This window comes from Manis javanica, chromosome 13 (assembly GCF_040802235.1).
Source record: "Manis javanica isolate MJ-LG chromosome 13, MJ_LKY, whole genome shotgun sequence".
NCBI classification, from domain to species: domain Eukaryota; kingdom Metazoa; phylum Chordata; class Mammalia; order Pholidota; family Manidae; genus Manis; species Manis javanica.
Window position 1 is genome coordinate 72,494,422 of NC_133168.1, and position 17,592 is coordinate 72,512,013.

General features: G+C 49.4%; 1 protein-coding gene and 1 long non-coding RNA gene across 14 annotated transcripts in view; one reads left to right on the forward strand and one right to left on the reverse strand.

The window, feature by feature from the left end:
• The window catches only part of SYNJ2 (synaptojanin 2), a 97,484-nt gene that overhangs the window by 54,454 nt on the left and 25,438 nt on the right, over positions 1-17,592 (forward strand). For 10 of the 13 annotated variants that reach the window (XM_073219834.1, XM_073219832.1, XM_073219831.1 and 7 more), the window contains 9 exons: positions 2,180-2,352; positions 4,019-4,100; positions 4,619-4,768; positions 4,850-5,015; positions 10,622-10,813; positions 12,183-12,264; positions 12,983-13,123; positions 14,736-14,928; positions 16,104-16,262. In XM_073219834.1, coding sequence (XP_073075935.1) covers positions 2,180-2,352; positions 4,019-4,100; positions 4,619-4,768; positions 4,850-5,015; positions 10,622-10,813; positions 12,183-12,264; positions 12,983-13,123; positions 14,736-14,928; positions 16,104-16,262 — 1,338 coding nt within the window. The remainder of the gene's footprint in view (positions 1-2,179; positions 2,353-4,018; positions 4,101-4,618; positions 4,769-4,849; positions 5,016-10,621; positions 10,814-12,182; positions 12,265-12,982; positions 13,124-14,735; positions 14,929-16,103; positions 16,263-17,592) is intronic. The other 3 variants (XM_073219825.1, XM_073219823.1, XM_073219829.1) reach the window with 3 other exon arrangements.
• Positions 5,022-12,976, reverse strand: LOC140845512 (uncharacterized). The gene is made up of 4 exons (XR_012124334.1): positions 12,307-12,976; positions 11,828-11,937; positions 11,286-11,387; positions 5,022-10,443 (listed from the first exon to the last, which is right to left on the reverse strand). It is a non-coding gene; the product is annotated as an uncharacterized lncRNA (long non-coding RNA).

Genomic DNA, 17,592 nt, shown 5'->3' on the forward strand with positions numbered 1-17,592 from the left:
GCTCCAGCTGCATTTCCTCCCGAGCTCCTAGTGGGGCTCGAGGACTCGGGACGGCCAGGCCTTTCCCGGGCTTTCTTGGACACACACACTCATATACACACATGTTTGGGCTTGGCCCAGCGCATCCCTGACCTCCTCGGGCGACCCCGGCTTGCCCTCCCATTCCTGGGTCTGGCTTGGCTGCTGGTGGCACCTCCAGGTCAGCCCACACACACACCTGCAGGGCTTGTGTGCCTGGCAGGGCCTTTAGAGCCCCTGCTTGGTTTAAAGCACAGAATCTTCCCTAACTTCCTCCTGCTAACTAGGAGATCTTCATCCCTGTTTGAGCTGACCCTGAAAGCTGCTTCCTGTGTCCGGCTCCCTGGGGCTCCCCAGTGCACACGCAGGGGTGTCGGGAGAAACATGGACAGGGGAGGAAGCAGGGAGCAAGGGGCTCCCCCCGCCCAGCCTGGGTCTCTCCCAGTTTCTGACCTCCTGTGTATATCAGTCTGCTACTAATGAAAAGCTCCAGAAACAGCTGTGGGTGCCTGCCTCCACATTCCTACTTGAGTCACCCAGGTCTCTCTGTTTAAAAAGGAGAGAGAAAAACCAGGAGAAAAGCCCTCTGGTTCTTCGAGGGCCGAGGAAGCCCATTATGGTGAGAGTTAGAAGTCAGGCCTCCTCTCCCAGGGAATGGAGTTCACTGCCTCCCTGGCCCCTGGCCCCTGGCAGCTAAATCCAGCTGGGTGCTCATTATACTCTGCCTAGAAAAGGTTGGAGCAGGTTTTCTGGTGGCCAGTCTCACTTGGCCAGACCTGCTTTTCCTGTTTGGTTTGCTGCTATTGGCAACAAGCTCCTACAGTATCTCCCCTCCCACCCATCTTGGCAGTAATGTTGGCAGCTTATTTTAAGGGACAAGAGGGAAAAAAAAAACCCAGAGAATCTCTTTTCCCTTTATCTTGAGTTATGGGGAGAAGACGTTCTCGGGACCCCCTGTCAGCTGGTGGACATGCCCCCTGCACTGACGCTCTTATGTCACAAGAAGGGCAGGAGATGGCAGTGTTCCCGTGGCCCAGGTCGGGGAGGACCAGCTCCTGGGCAGGTAGGAGGTAAGAGGTGGCCACTCTGCCTGGAGGTGTCACATGGAGCCTCGGCTCCCTTACACGTCAGCTCTGCCACGCTGAGGTCCACGCGCTGGCAGCTGGCCTGCCCCTGGCCATTATGAGGCTGCAGCTGGACAGGGCCTTGCTCCAGGGTGTAAGGCCCATGAGTATACTATTCAGTTCACCAACATCTTCAAAGCAAGACTTTCTTTGCTTCCCCATGCCCTGTTTCACATTTTGATTCACGGTAGGATGGATACCTTGAGTTGTAGGGACCAGACAGCCCCAAGTCCTTCTAGTCCTTCCAGGTCGTTGGACCCTCTAGACAAGCCTGAAGTGAAGCCACGCGGGACGGTGCTGGGTTGGGGAGGCCTGGGGCCGGGTGCCCTGGGAAGATTTATCCTTTACCGTGCAACTGCCTCCTGTGCAAGGGAGGCCTCTGCTCAGAGCACCCAGCTGCCTGGCACCCACCTGCTGGGCCTCCCACCTCTGGTCCCTCCTCCACTCCGGTTCATGTGCCAGGCTAGGCCCACTGGCCCTGTCACCCATCTCCCCCATGACGTGTCAGTGGCCTGTGCTTCCTGCCCCTCCCCTCCTGGGGACCCAAAAGACCTCAAATGGGAGGCTTGGCCACTTCTGAGCAGAGATCCCCCCAAGAGGCTTGCCCTTGGTAGGGTGGAACTGGTCGCAGGGCACCAGTGAGCCTGGTGCACTGCCCTGTCCCTGACGGGCTGGTGGCCCTTGGCCCCTGAAAGACAAACTGGCCCTTCCCTCTTCTGTGGCCTCCGAGAGCCCTGCAGGAGGTGGGGTCCTGCCCTGGGGGCTGCACTGGCTCCGACTGTCTTTTGCCCAAGGTGGACCTTCTGCCCTTCTGCCCTTCTGCAGGCGAGATGCTCTTTGTGGTTTTGTCCCTGGGCTGTGCTTCTCTTTCAGGGTCAGGACTGATCAACCGCTCAGTCACCCATGAGCTTTGAAACTAACCACGAGCTCTAGTGAGTGACGTGGTTGGCCCCGCGGATCCCAGCTGCGGGAGGAAGTTTCCGGTCACTGCCTTCCTCTTTCCTCTGCCCTGCAGCCCACTCCCTTTCCCCTTCCAGAAACTGCTCTGGGCTTCCTGCCACGCCAGCGACACGCCTATGATAAACTTTGACTTCCATCAGTTTGCCAAAGGCGGGAAGCTAGAGAAATTGGAGAACCTGTTGAGGCCCCAGCTAAAGCTCCACTGGGATGACTTTGGCGTGTACACCAAGGGCGAGAATGTAAGTCCACGGTGAGTCCACCTGCGTCTCCGTCCTCCTGCCGGGAGAGATGCCCGAGTGGCAGGGGCTCTCCTGGGGTGGGTGCCTTCCTGCTGCTTGGCTGTGCTCACAGCTTCCTGGGCCACTGGCGTGGTGGTTTGGGGGACCCAGGGTTCCAGCCTTCTCCTTTCCCTTGCTGCCATCAGAACATGCTTCTGAATTTTGCAGTAGATGATAAAGCATGGTTTCCTTACAAAATAAATGTAATCAAGGAAACTAGTTATAATGGAGCCATGGGGACCAGGTAACTTATTGTCCAAACTATGATGAAAGCCTGTGAGAGTAAAGGGGCACAGCTGGTGTGACCCCACTGCCCAAGGAACTTGGGGTGGTGTGCACTTCCCTGCTTAGAGCTACAAAGAAAATGTCCAGTTTCTTCAAATCACAACACAGCTGGCCCTTGAACAGTGTGGGTGTTAGGTATACTGACTCGCCACACAGTTGAAAATCCACATATAACTTTTGATTCCCCCCAAATGTAACTACAGATAGGCTACTGTTGTTGGGAAATATTACCAAAAAACATAAATTGTCAATTAACATATATTTTGTATGTGCATTATATACTATGTTCTTAGAGTAAACTGGAGAGAAAAGGAAATGTTATTAAGAAAATTCTAAAGAGGAGAAAATACAATTGCAATACTTGCAAAAATTTTGAAAAACTTTTTGTATTGACAATTGAAAAAAGTCTTTGTATTGGAAGTATTGAAAGCATCCACACAAAAGTGGACCCACCCAGTTTAAGAGTCAGCTAAACAGTCAATCCGCATTATCACTTTCTGTATTTGCAAATTTGCCCGTTCACTAAGATGTATTTGTAACCCCCAAATCAATACTTAGGGAACTTTCAAGGTCATTCACAGACACGCTCACAACTGTGAAAACTTTGAGTTGCTGAAGGAGGAACGAGGCAGAACAACTATGCCTTCCTGTCTCAGCATTCCTACTATAAATAAGTGTCCTTTTCACAATCTACTTAGTGCCGTGTCTTCACGTTTTTGTGCATTTTGTTGGTGGTTTCACTGTTTAAAATGGCTCCCAAGTGTAGAGCTAAGTGCCGTCTAGTGTTCCTAAGCTCAAGAAGGCTGTGCTGTGTCTTATGAGGAAAATGGGTGTGTGCGAGAGGCTTTGTTCAGGTCGAGTTATAGTCCTGTTGGCCATGAGTTAAGTGTTAATGAATCAACAGTATATATTAAAGCATCTTTAAACAGAAATACATGTAAGACAAAGCTGTGTTGATTAGTTGATGAAAATGTGTGACCAGAGACTCACAGGAACCTAACCCTGGATTTCCCCTAAGAGCAATGGTTCAGCATTTGGTATTTGGTAATAGTTGAATAAACTGATTGTTCCCAGCAACTCCCTAGAATATAACCACGGCACATAACAAGCATGACCGTGCTTTACGGCAGCTCAGCTGCCCGGGCTGTTGGAGGTGTGCTCTGGGGCCTGCTGCTACCCCTACAGAGCTGGGCCCATTGGGATGTACTTGGGGGTTCTGGTGGGCTGCTAGGGAGGGGGCAAGGTTTGGTATGTGTTTTCCTCCCGTGTCTATAGTCAAACATAGGCCATTGTGCTACAGCTACTGCTCCTTTAAACATAATACATAACTGTTTGCATTTCTTGTTTCCCAAGTTTTCAGAAAGGCACTTTGCGAATGAACTGCCTTGACTGCCTGGACCGAACCAACACAGTGCAGGGCTTCATTGCACTCGAGGTCTGTCCTTGTCCCTGCCACGGTCCCTCAGGCCACCTGTGTCATTTTTGTGATTTCAGTGGGGACAGACTTGTCTGAACACCTTGATTGGTGACACTGGCTAATGTTCTAACTCTGGGGAGGTGGGACAGGGATGTGCTGGGCTTCTAGAGAGTTTTCCTGGGTGGCTGGCTTGCACACCCCACAGTGTACTGTAACAGGCACACTTCCTCACAGGCTTTTTGGAATGCATCCCAGACATTCCTGGTTGACTTCTGCTGACTCACTGCTGGGAGGAGGGGTGGGGTCAGTGCTACCTGCCGGCTACGCCTGGGTCAGAGTGAGGGGGTTAGAAGAGGGCTGGATGGAATGATAGCATTAGGTAAAGTTGAGGTGAGCTATGGTGGGAAGCCCATTTTCCTCTGGAGGGGCCCAGAGTGATCCACAGTTGGCCAAATAAGCAGCCCCCTGGGATGGCACCTGGTGATGCTCACCCAGGGTGGCTTCCCCAGGACAGCTGTCTCTTACTTCTCACCCAGGTCCTTCACCTGCAGCTCGAGAGCCTCGGGCTGAATTCGAAGCCCATTGCCGAGCGCTTTGTGGAGTCCTTCAAAGCCATGTGGTCTCTGAATGGGCACAGCCTGAGCAAGATGTTCACGGGCAGCCGGGCCCTGGAAGGGAAAGCGAAGGTAGGAGCAGGGCCGCGGGGTGGACGGGGCGTGGGGGCTGCACAGACCCTCTCTCACAGCCCGCGGCCTGGCTTGCGGCAGGTGGGGAAGCTGAAGGACGGGGCCCGGTCCGTGTCGCGCACTATCCAGTCCAACTTCTTTGACGGCGTGAAGCAGGAAGCCATCAAGCTGCTGCTGGTTGGGGACGTCTACGCCGAGGAGTCTGCAGACAAAGAAAGGGTGCTCCTGGACAACACGGCCCTGCTAGGTAAGGGGCTCCTGTTCCACTTCCGCGGGTGTCCGGCTGCCCTGCCTCCCGGAGAACATAGATTTTGAGGGAGTGATGCTCACCAGCCCGACCCACCCCCCATGTAATCCTAGACTGTGTGCGGCAGACTCCCTGGAGCTGTAGGGCAGAGGGAGGGAGCTTCTGTGGTCTTGACTCCTGGCCCATGACTTCAGCTTGACCAGTCGGCCTAAGCAGCTTGCAGCAGCTGTGTTTTGTATTCTCTTGTGAGATCATCAGTCCTGTGTGACCATAAGAAGAGGCAGAAGAAAGACTCAGAAAAAAACAATTTATTCTTCCTAAGCAGGGACACACACAGACTGAAAGCAAAGGGATGGAAAAAGATATTCCATGCAACTAGAAATGAAAATTGGTGTAGCTAAACTCAGAGCAGATGAAATAGACTTCAAAATAGACTATAATAATAGACGAGGGCTAATCCTAGTAGAAGACATAACATTTATAAATATGCAGCCAACAAAGGAGCACCAAGATATAGAAAGCAAATATTCAGGGACCTAAAGAGAGAAATTGACAGCAATACAATGACAGTAGGGGACTTTAACACCCCACTAACATCAGTGGACAGATCATCTGAACAGAAAATTAATAAGGAAACATTGCCCTTAAATGACACATTATACCAGATGGACTTAATAGATAAACACAGAACATTCCATCCTGCAGCAACAGGGTACACATTGTTCTCAAGTGCCCTTGGGACATTCGCCAGGATAGATCACATGTTTGACACAAACCTCAATCAATTCATATCAAGAATCTTCTCTGAACACAATGGTATGAAACTAGAAATAATTACAAGGAGAAACCTGGAAAAAAACCCCACAAAATGTGGGGATTAAACAACATGCTATGCTACTGAACAACCAGTGGGTCATCGAAGAAGTCAAAAAATATCTACAGACAAATGAAAACAAATACAACATACCAAGATCTTTGGAATATGGCAAAAATGTTCTAAGAGGGATGATCCTAGCACTAGAGGCCTACCTCAAGAAAGAAGAGAAATATCAAACCAACTTTATACCTAAAGATGGTAGAAAAAGAACAAAGGAAGCCCAAAGACAGTAGGAGGAAGGAAATAATAAAGATCAGAGCAAAAATAAATGAAATTGAGATGAAAAAAAGCAATAGAAAAGAACAATAAAACAGCTGTTTCTCTGAAAAGATAAACAAACCTTTAGCTAGACTAACCAAGAAAAAAGAGGCTTCAAGTAAACAAAAGGAGAAATGAAAGAAGAAATTACAGTGGACACCACAGAAATACAAAGGACCATAATGGAATACTGTGAACAGTAATATGCCAACAGAATCGAGAGGCCACCGTTAAAGTGTGAGTTAAACCCACACCTATATGAACAATTAATTTACAACAAATGAGCTAAGAGTATGGAGAAAGGACAGTCCCTTTAGTAAATGGTGCTGGGAAAACTGGACAGCCACATGCAAAAGAATGAAACTTATACTATACCAGAATTAAAGATGGATTAAAGACTTGAAGACATGAAGCCATAAATTTCTTAGAAGAAAACCTAGGCAATAAGCTCCTGGACATAGTCTTAGTGTATTTTTGTGGCTCTGACTCCAAAGGCTAAGGAAAAAAAAGCAAATGTAAGTAAATGGGATTACATCCAACTCACACTAAAAAGCTTCAGCAGAGTGAAAGAAACCACCATCAAGATGGAAACGCAATGTAGTGAAGGAGATAAATTTTTGCAAATCATCTCTTCGTCAAGGGATTCATAGCTAAAATATAAATTAGAAAACTCATACAACTCAACTACAGAAAATGGACAGCCTGATAAAAAAGACATGTAGATGGCTAGCAGGCACATGAAACGATGTTCAGTATCACTAATGATTAGGGAAATGCAGATCAAAACCACAATGTGAAACAAGTGTTGGAGAGGATGTGGAGAAAAGGGAACCCTCCTGCACTGATGGTGAGAATGTAAATTGGTGTGGCCACTATGGAAAGCAGTATGGACATTTCTCAAAACATCAAGAATATGATCCACCTATTCCACTTCTGGGATTCATGTAAAGAATGTAGAGACACGTATTTGAAGAGGTGTATGCACCCTTATTGTTGGGGGTGATGAGGGTGCCCTCCTCGGTTCTTGTCCCCACCACAGCAAAGAAGGGCAGAGACAAGTAGTGAAGCAGAATGAAAGTTTCATTTGAATATACTCTAAGGGAGGAACGGGCTAGAATCAGGGTAGATAAACACAGGTTTACTTGCTTATCTGGAGTAGAACAGAGGGTGAAGACTTGTGCTTAAAGTCTGGAAAATAGAATGGAATAAAGTGACAAAAACCCACTGGAAGAGCACAGAGACCAAGTGTAATAAGTTGAGCAGTAAAAAGTCTTGAAAATACACTCCAAAAAAGGGGAGTGCGGGCAACCTCGGAGAGGAGGAAGTGCACCCAGAAACTGAGATTCTGTCTTTTAAGGCTTTCAAGAATGGGGAAAAGGTAATGGGTCTGGGGCGTAGGCTTGTCAGGCGGCCTCATCTCATGATTCTATCTCTGGTGAGAGACAGTATGCCACGGTCTATAGCCGGTCCTCTGGGCGATTCTGTAGGACAAACCTTCTGTTTCTAAGACAGTGGCCACTCTCAAATATTGAACACATCAGTTAAGACTGCCTTGACTTAAGATAAGTCATTGGCTGAATCTAACTTCCTGATTCTCTTTCAAAAGTAAAATCTTAGCCTTAAGGTAAGTCTCCCTGTTCTTATTATACTAATCTCATCATTTTTTAGGAAAATGAATCATGATGCTTGCCCCTTTTCTCTGCCCTATCTCACCTGCATTAGCTGGAGCAAGTCTCTAGGTCAGCCCAGATTCAGAGCATGTGGAATGAACTCACACTGCAAAGGGTGTGAGTTCTCTGGATCCCTGGTTTAATCTGATTAACTCCTTGAGTTCTTGGTGAGCCTCACCCTCTTTACATCCCACTCTTATCTGTCTTTCTGCCTAACACTTATGTTCACTGCAGCAGTGTTTAACAATAGCCAAGAAATGGAAATGACCTAAGTGCCCATCCATGGATAAATGAATAAAGAAGATGTGGTACACATGCACAATGGAATACTATATAGACATAAAAAGAATGAAATCTTGCCATTTGTGAAAGCATGGATAGTCCTTGAGGGTATTATGCTAAATGAAATAAGTCAGAAGGAGAGAGACAAATACTATATGTGGGTAAAATTGCAATATTTCCAGAATCTCTCACTTGGCCTTAGTCCATTTCCACATCAATAGGTGTTTACAAGGGGTAGAGAGAACCTGTTCTCTTCTTAGTCCATCTCCACATCAGTAGGTGCTTCCTAGGGGTGGGTGGAGAGGTGAGCTCGGGTTGGAGAGAGTCGAGAGACGGAGAGAGAGGCAAGCAAGAGAGGCGGCCAGAGAGAAAGACGGACACGGAGCCAGGCCTCCAAATAAAGGTTATTTCCCCTTGACTGATTTCAGCTTCATAGGTTTATTTGCCCTGGGCTGGTAACACACTTCTGCCCTGGGAGTTATACCATATGATTTCACTCACATGTAGAATCAAACAAATAAATGAGCAAAATAAAAGCAAACTCATAGAAACAGAGAACAGATTGGCAGTTACCAGAGGGGACGTGTGTGGAGGTGGCATAATGGGTGAGGGGTGCCATTGTTTGGTGATGGGTGGTATCTAGATTTCTAGTGGTGATTACTTTGTGGTGCAACAGATGTCAAATTATAATACACCTGCAAGCCAGATAATGTTATATGCTAATTTTATATCTATTTTTGAAAAGTTTATTTAACTCACAGGTTCTAGAGCTGGGGGAGGAAGAGACACAGCACACTGCCTACCACACATGGAGAAGCCCCAGGCAAGGGGCACGGGTGCTCAGGCCACAGCCTTTGCTGGGGTTTTCTTTGTCAGGGTTCTTCGGGAAAGGCAGCACGGGTGAACAGCCTGAATAATTCCAGTGGAATTGGCTGTGGCTGACGGTACCTGGTCCTGGTGTGAGTGAGGCAGAAGAATACCGCCTCTTGGTATGCAGCCTGAGGACACTGTTGTGACCCTGGGTTTTGGTTAGTGCTTTGCTGAGTCAAGGATTGGCCAGCCCCACCCAGGACAGGCAGTGTCTCCCCAGCCAGAAAGATGTCAAGCATCATAACACACAGAAAGTAAAAACACATATACGATACCAGCCATCTGTGTTTCCCAGGAGCCTGTGTTTTCTGTCCTGGAGGGGAGCCCACTCTCATACTTTCTTAGTTGGGTTATTTTTCCAAGTCCAGAGGAGGGGAAAAATGAGGCCTCTGTAGGAGTGGGCGCACTATTCTAAAAGTGTTGCTTTCTTTGAATGCTAGCTCACACCAGAAACCTGTTCTCACCCTGACTGCGTTCTTGGCCCTATTGCCAGGTAGCATCTGTCTCAGGGGGTCTCCATGCGGGTGGCCCCAGGGCCCCGTGGAGGTGGGGGAGGAGAAGAATTGTTGGTCATCTCCTGCTGCTTTCTGGGGCAAGCCTGGCACGATCCCATCAATAACTAGAGGTTTCTTTCCCTCTTTTTTTTTTCAATTGGAGTATAACTGACATATAACATATTAGTTTCAGGTATATGATTCCATATTTGTATACATTGGGAAACGATCACCACAGTAAGTCTAGTTAACATCTGTTGCCACACATATTACAGAAGTTTTTTCTTGTGATGAGAACTTTTAAGATCTACTCTCTTAGCAACATTCAAATATGCAATGCAGTTGCTTTTGAAAAATCAGTTTGCCCATGTTTAAAATGGTTTCACAGCCATTTTCTGGATTCGTTCCTCCAATGGGAAGTTGTCATTTGGTTTCTAATAGCCTCAGTGATATTTGTGTCTACCCTGGAAATACGGCCAGCTCAGCAGAAGCTGAAGGGAGGGCTGAGTGATACATACATAATACAGTGAGTGTTATTTGCTGCAAGGTAGATACAACTTAGGTTTAGGTTAAGTCACTAAAAAGTGGAATATATTTTGGCTAACTAGAGGATAGACATGGCTCAGAGTAATGACTTTTTAAAAGCTGAGTCTGAGGTAAAACAAAACATTCCAGGCATGTGGATGCAAGGTAGAAAACGCAAAGACAGGTATGAGATGTTTAAAGTTGTATATAGATATTTAAGATAACCTAAGTTGCAGTGTCCCCTGGCTTAAATTCCCTCTGGGTCCACATGGAGTAAATGTGGAGGATGAGATTCCTTCCTGGTGGTCTGATGTCACAGCTTCCATGGGTCTGGTCTGTTGTCACAGCTTCCGTGCATCTGGTCCGATGTCACAGCCTCCGTGGGTCTGGTCTGATGTCACAGCCTCCGTGGGTCTGGTTGGGGGCAGGCCATGGAGGGGAAATATCGGGTCCTGTGTTTTCAAGAGTTTGTGGCAGAAATGCCATCAGGCAGTGTCTGGCTGTGGTAGGTTTTAGCCTCCTGTCTTCTTAAGGAGCACACCCTGGCCCGTATCTGTAGGCTCGTGTGTCCATCTCTCCTGATGTGCTTTTGGAATTAGACAAACATGCCCCTTTCATGCTCCCTTCCAGTGACTCCCAGGATCCTGAGAGCTATGTCGGAGCGCCAGTCAGAATTTACAAATTTCAAACCAATCTGTGTTGCCATGGGAACCTGGAACGTGAATGGAGGGAAGCAGTTCAGGAGCAACCTGCTCGGGACCACCGAGCTGGCTGACTGGCTGCTTGACTCACCCACGCTCTCCAGCGTCGCAGAGTCCCCAGGTGAGTGCGGCTATTTTGGTGACAAAGGACAGGTTCCACTGACCCCTGGGTTTGCCTTTCCCATAACCATTGCCTTGCAAAATTTGGCATTTGACATCCTTTTCAGAATGTTTAGAAAGCGCCATGGCCTAACTTCCCAGAACATACCTGGCGAGTTAACTGTTTGACGCCTCCTCTTTTTCAAATGTTTGAAAGTGCTTTCAAAGCTCTAAATCTCTCTTTTCTCTTCACATAGAGATCCGGCAGTTTAGGCCTTGATCATTAGAGCCTTGTTGTAAGGAGGAAGATAGGGAACCGCGTGAGCCTGCGGAGCTGGGCTGGAGCCAGGCGCTGGTTTCCTGTAGCTACTGGCCAGGAATGTCTGTTCCTGCCTTTTCACAAACCCACTTTTTAACTATATTCATCTGCTCTAAGTAGTTGCCAGAGAATTTGTGTACATTTTAAGAAAAATAATCCCAAACTTGGCACTCACCTCTGACATCATTCAAGGTAAACTCTAATGGCCCCAAAATGCAGGATTGTGGAAGAAATGGTTTTTCTCCAGGGGCCTGGCTTTTTCTGGCTTCCTTGGATTCTGGAAGAGACCATGACCTGGTTCTCTGCCTGGTGGTGTGCAGGACCCTCTCATTCCCAGCATCTGCCCGGCTGGTGCCCGGGCCCCACCCCACTGTCCCAGGCACCGTGTGTGCCCCCCTTGCAGCCTGGGGGCAGGGCGGCTCAAGTCCTTGTTTGTGAGTCACTGGGGTTCTTTGTCAAGGGTGCCCATTCTGAGTACCCCCAGAGCAGGCCCTATAAATGCTGAGGACACTGGTACAACCTCAGCTGAAGACAGTTCCCTCCCCTCCTTTTGGGTTTTCCCTGTTTGGACCACCTAGATGGCAGTCCCCTGGGCAGGACCCCAGCAGTCACTCATTAATGGGGCAAGGCTGGGCCCAGCACCGTGAAAAGTACTTGAGGGGCACAAAAACATGTGAGATGGTGTTGCCCTCACATACTGATGCACGGGGCACTTACCAGGAGGGAAGAAGGACAGCAGGCTTGTGCTCTTACCAGGTGCCAGGCTGGGTGGGTGTTCTACACGGGGTGCCTGACCCCTCATGACCATGCCGTGGTGACTGATGTCTCTGTTGCAGAGGGACAAACAGGTCCAGGGAGGTCAGTAATGTGCCTCAAGAGGCAGGCAGGAATGGCTGTGTGCACAGGGAGCTGGTGGGAAGGTGGGGCTCCATGGGAGCCTCCCCAAGTCGCCAGGGTGAGCACACCGGGGCAGTGGGACACCTGGGCTCAGAGAGGCTGCTGAGGCGCCCTGAGTCAGCTGCCACAGGCCTCTTGGGGTCTAAGCTCCTCTGCTTCCTGCCCTGTCCCCCAGATGACAGCAGCCCAGCTGACATATTTGCTGTGGGGTTTGAAGAGATGGTGGAACTGAGTGCCGGGAATATCGTCAATGCCAGGTGAGCACCCAGTCACCAGGGGTGTAGGACAGTGAAACTCACCCCCAGGTTTTCCTGAGGCCAGAGCCTGGTGGGATACAGTGCTGTCTGCTTCTGAATCCTCTAACTGGCCCTGGATGTTACGCTCTGCAGCTTCCCCAGGTGCAGACATGCCTCCCGGTTCGTCCCTCTCTGCTGGGCAGGAGCTAGGAGGGTGGTTATCACTGCTCTGTGAGCTGGGGGCTGATTCATGCTGGAGCTGGGTGTGCACCTGCGGGGCGTGGGCCGGGGCGGCTGCAGCGCTGATTCACCTTTCCTGGGGAGGGTGACAAAGCATGAGTGGGGAGGAGGGGCTCCTTTCCTCTCCACCAGGGGCAAAGGGAAGAGAAGCACTGCACAGCATTGGGTAGACAATCGACCGGTTCTTTTCTTTTCTACTTCTATTTCACAGAATTTTTCTAAACAGATAATAAAATCTGATTATGTGGCTCTCTTATGAACAAGGCCCTGTGCTGGTTTTCAGGTGGTGTGTGGGGGCAGGTATGTGCTGAGATGCATGTGGCACCACCAGAAATCTATGGGTGGTCTGCTGCAGGATTTAAGGCATGACGCTAATACGGGAATTCGGGCAGTATGACATCAGGTCTGTAAGAAAGAATAAACTAGGGGCTGGAGGAGTGTGTAGGTAGGAGAGCCCACTTCAGCTCACTTTCAACGGCATCGTTCTTTTCTCCTCTAGTACCACCAACAGGAAGGTGTGGGGTGAGCAGCTTCAGAAAGCCATCTCACGCTCTCATAGGTACATTCTCTTGACTTCGGCACAGCTGGTGGGCGTCTGTCTGTATATCTTTGTACGTCCGTACCATGTCCCATTTATCAGGTAAGAACATTTAGTTTACAAACATCTGGGGGAACATGGGATTGTTCTGGTGTTTTGTTCTTTTTCTTCCTCTTCCCCTCCTGCAACAGGAATCAGGACTTACCATTATCCTAGATAAATGTGTCAAAACCCCAAGGAAAAATCAGGCTGAATAGAATATTGTCTAGCAATTAAAATCTGCAGTGGGAACCTTCTAGCTCAGGAAGCTGAACTCTTTTACAAAGAGTGTTTCATGATTGTTGTCACTCAAGCTGAGCTTTGCACAAGGAAAGGGATTTAAAGTTTTATACAGGAAGCCTCTGACCAACAGCTGAGTAACTAACTCATTAGGAAATGCCCATTATTTTGCCCCTTTTAAAAAGATTTTTAAGTAAGATGTGTGCACAGAAATCCTCTGCCACTGTCACCCCATTATGGTGTCTCCAAAGTGACAGGTTTGTAAATATCATGAAGGGAAACCCTTAGGAAGTGTGAAAGTGTGTGTGTGTGTGTGTGTGTGTGTGTGTGTGTGTGTGTGTGTGTATGTGTGTCACTCTTCCCCTCAACTGTCTCAGTCGTTACCTAGGCTCATTTCTGATGCCAGGTATTGAGCTAGCCTTTCCTCCTACCTGGCTGAACACCTCTGCCTATAGTTAAAGGACCACAGGTGTGCACGTGTCTGCTCTTGGAGAGCAAAACTAGGCTTTGTGCTCATGATGCTTTTCTGTGACTTCTGGAAAATGCTTAAGTCCATGTCCCCCAATGGTTTATTATGGCAGCCTGGCAGTGTCCAATGTGAATGAGTAAAGGTCAATAAAGGTTAAAGGTTGGGTCAGGGTAAAGGTTAGAGGTGGATGTGAGAACGGGAGCCATGCTGATGAGCTCCAGATCTCCTGGGGGCCACCTAAGGTCCTGACACCTGTGTCTTTGGCTTCTGCACCTTTGTCCTCGAGCTTGTTTAGCTTGAATGCCTGTTGGCCTGTCCCCTTGTCTGAGTGGTGGTCCCAGGGAGCAGGTGTAGGCCTCAGTCTGCGCTGTAGCCCATGGTCCTGTGGACCGTGTACTTGCTATGTGCATGTAAGTTGGCATTTTAATGTGAGCGGGAGTCAGCATCAAACCACCCACCCAGCCCAGTATAAACAACTAGACGTTTCCTGTTTCTTGAAATGTGCTGATAACTTGATGACACCTCCTGTGCTTTGCCGGGAAACTGGGGGTTTGTGGGGGCGGAGGTGGGAATGGTGGCGTCCCTGCCGCCTCTGCCGGCAACAAGAAGAGAACACAGAAAGCAGGGGTGGAGGTGACTCAGCTTCCCGGGTGCTGTGGGGTCCTTTTGTGAGTGCAGAACACTTAAGAGTTGACGGCGTGGAGCTAATCCTCCACAAAGTCCACAAGGCAGCCGGCCGGTAGGGCGAGGAAGCAGGCCAGGGGAGACGGTGGTGTGGGCGGCGGTCCCATGGGTCACTGTGTGGCTTGGCTGATGAGATGTGATTAAACAGACCGAGCCACTGGTTTCAGGGTTCTCAGAGCCGCAAGACTCATGCTGCCGGCTCTCCTCCTTCGCAAAGCAGGTTTACGCTTTTCCTTCGGAGCTGCTAAGAAGCCACCCACGTGTGCACATTCTCTGTTCCAGGGACGTGGCAATGGACACAGTGAAGACGGGCATGGGCGGAAAGGCGGGGAACAAGGGTGCCGTGGGCATCCGCTTTCAGTTCCACAGCACGAGCCTCTGCTTCATCTGCAGCCACCTGACGGCTGGGCAGTCCCAGGTGAGGGAGAGGAACGAGGACTACCGTGAGATCGCCCAGAAGCTGACTTTCCCCACGGTGAGCGGCGCGGCGCGGCGCTGGGGGCGGGGCCGCCGGTATGGCCGCTGGGTGCGTGCGCGCGCTCGCTGCTCCGCCCAGCCCCGCACGCGACTGTCTGCGCTGCCTGCGCTGCCTGCGCAGGGCTCCTGGAACGGGACCACGGGAGGGTCCTGCCCGTGGGGAGCCCAGCCCTGGAGGGCCCTGGGCCCCTTATTTCCGTATGTTTCCTGAATATGCATTTTTCCAGTTCAGTTCAAGTGAGTGGAAAGGGGAAAAACGAAAGCCAGTGTGTTCGTGTTTTGTCCGTGTTGGTGAAGAACACTTGAATCCAAGCAGTATGAGATTTGGCTTTCTTGAGATTCACAGTCTTCACACTTAAATTCTGCTGTGGCTCAGATAAGAATGACCATTTTTGAAATCCAAAGAGACCCGGGGCCGTCTCTTCTGGGCTCCAGGTCACCAGTGACACGCGTCTTGCCGCCCCCTAGTGGTGTCAGAGGTTTCCGTTCTGCAGCCCCGACCTTTCCAAACAGACTTGAACGTCCTTCCCGTGCAAAGATCACGTGCGCACCTTAGCCTGGTGCAAGCTACCCATTTCCAAACAGTGAGGGGAGATCTCAGCTCTTCTAGCCACGTATTGTAACAGTTTCTGTGACACAGATGGCTGGTTCATGGCTGCCACTGGGTGGTTGGTGGCAGAAGGAAGAGCAAGGGTCCTGGGTTCTTCAGGGCTGCGCTGGTGGACCCCGAGCTCAGAGGGAAGGGGCAAGGCGGGGGCAGGCATGAGACGGAAGATCACAGCACGAAAATGTGTAAAATTAATGAAGATGCACGTCTGCTTATTTCCTTAAACCTCACCCTCACAACCCTGAACACTTGGCTCATTCTTAGGATGTAGACGTAAAAGTGGGAGCACAGCCTGATGCCCCGAGATGGGGTCAGAGTAGACAGGGCAGCGACACCTCCCCAGTTAGAGTGGAGCTGTCTCCAGACCACTGTTAAAATAAAAATGTGAGCCGTGTTCAGGTTTCTCGGGAAGCATATGGCATTAATGAAAAATTAGGTGCTCTTGACTTTTTTTTAACATTTCAAGAAAAACTCATCTCGTTGTCATCTGCATGGTGAGTTTTTCTCCCCATCCCTCCTCTCCTGCAAGATGAGCCAGAGCTATCCTGATTTTCTTTACTACTTAGGGAAGAAACATTTTTTCTCATGATTATGTGTTCTGGTGTGGTGATTTCAACTACCGCATTGACCTCACTTATGAAGAAGTCTTCTATTTTGTTAAACGCCAAGACTGGAAGAAACTTCTGGAATTTGATCAGCTACAGCTACAGAAATCAAGTGGAAAAGTAAGTTGTGCTTTTAAAGTGCTTGCAGCTGCCTCACTGGAAATACATCTGCTAAATGTTGTTTGGCGAACTGATTTCCATGAGTGGTTTTAACAGTGACTCTAACGCTGTAGAATACGTATGGTGTATGTTTGAGAAATGCGAGCGTTCATGCAACCCACTTCCCGTTCCTCCTCGGATAGGCTGCTTTTGGGGTCTGCGCGTCCTCTCACGCCAGAGGAGCCACTACTGTGTGAAAGGAGCAAGAGGCTTACTTTCCTGTAAGCCCGCTGCGGGAGCCCATGGTGGCGGAAGCCTCTGCCCGCGCCAGAGCCTGCTCTGCAGTTAGACTAGGTGTGCTGGCCCTGCTTCTTCAGACTCATGCTGTCACGTGAGGATGGGGAATGCTGATGACATGAGTCGCCCCACGCTACCCTCATGTACAAGCCTTGCAGGGGCTGCTGTGCCTCAGATACAATAAAGCACCAAGTAGTATAGTAGGCTGCTTATGATGCTGTATTTTGGTGCTCTCTCTCTTTCTCATTGGTGAACATGTAACAAATTATAATCATATCTAATAGACTTTACACACCAGTTGATACCGATGATCCCCAAAACTGTCCTACACATTGGATGTCATACCCATTTTATAGACTAGAAAACTGAGGCCAACGTCACACAGTCAGTACACAGAGCCGTGACACTACCAAGCTACAGAGCTCGTATCTTCTGCCTACATGACCCATGGACAGTTTTTTAGTGACTCCTTAGGCCATGACGTAATAGGAAAGATTCAGGTACAGGATCTGTCCTCAGTTCTTCAAAGTCACACTGGCCAGCCTTCAGATGACCCAAAACTTTTCTTCTCTAACAATTCCGTTTGCTTGTTTCAGTGCCCGTTAGCATCCTAGTGGGCTGCACTGAGCTGAGCTAAATCCCATTTACCTTTTGAAGATGCAGCTGGTTAAATGTGTGAGGACAGGGAAGTTAAGGTCTCCCCTGCAGTGCAATTTGGATGTCCTTTGAGGTTTTCTGTCCCTTTCCTGCTCCACATTGCTGGTGACGTAGCTCACAGCGGGTGGCAGATGGAAAGCCACTGCACCATACCTTCCCATACAGATTTTTCTTTGTTCCCCCTTGCAGTATTCTCTGCACCCTCCCACTGATCCACTGGGGGGCTGAGTGAGTGTCCATCTGGGCTTGCCCACGTCGCCAAGGCCGGGTCCAGAGCTACACGGGGTCAGAGAAGCGTTCAGTTCAGGTTCAGCTTCGGGCTTCTGTTTAGTGTAACAAATATCGCTTAAGACCTTGTTAGGAGGTATGGACCAGGCGTTGCACTGGGCCTGGGACT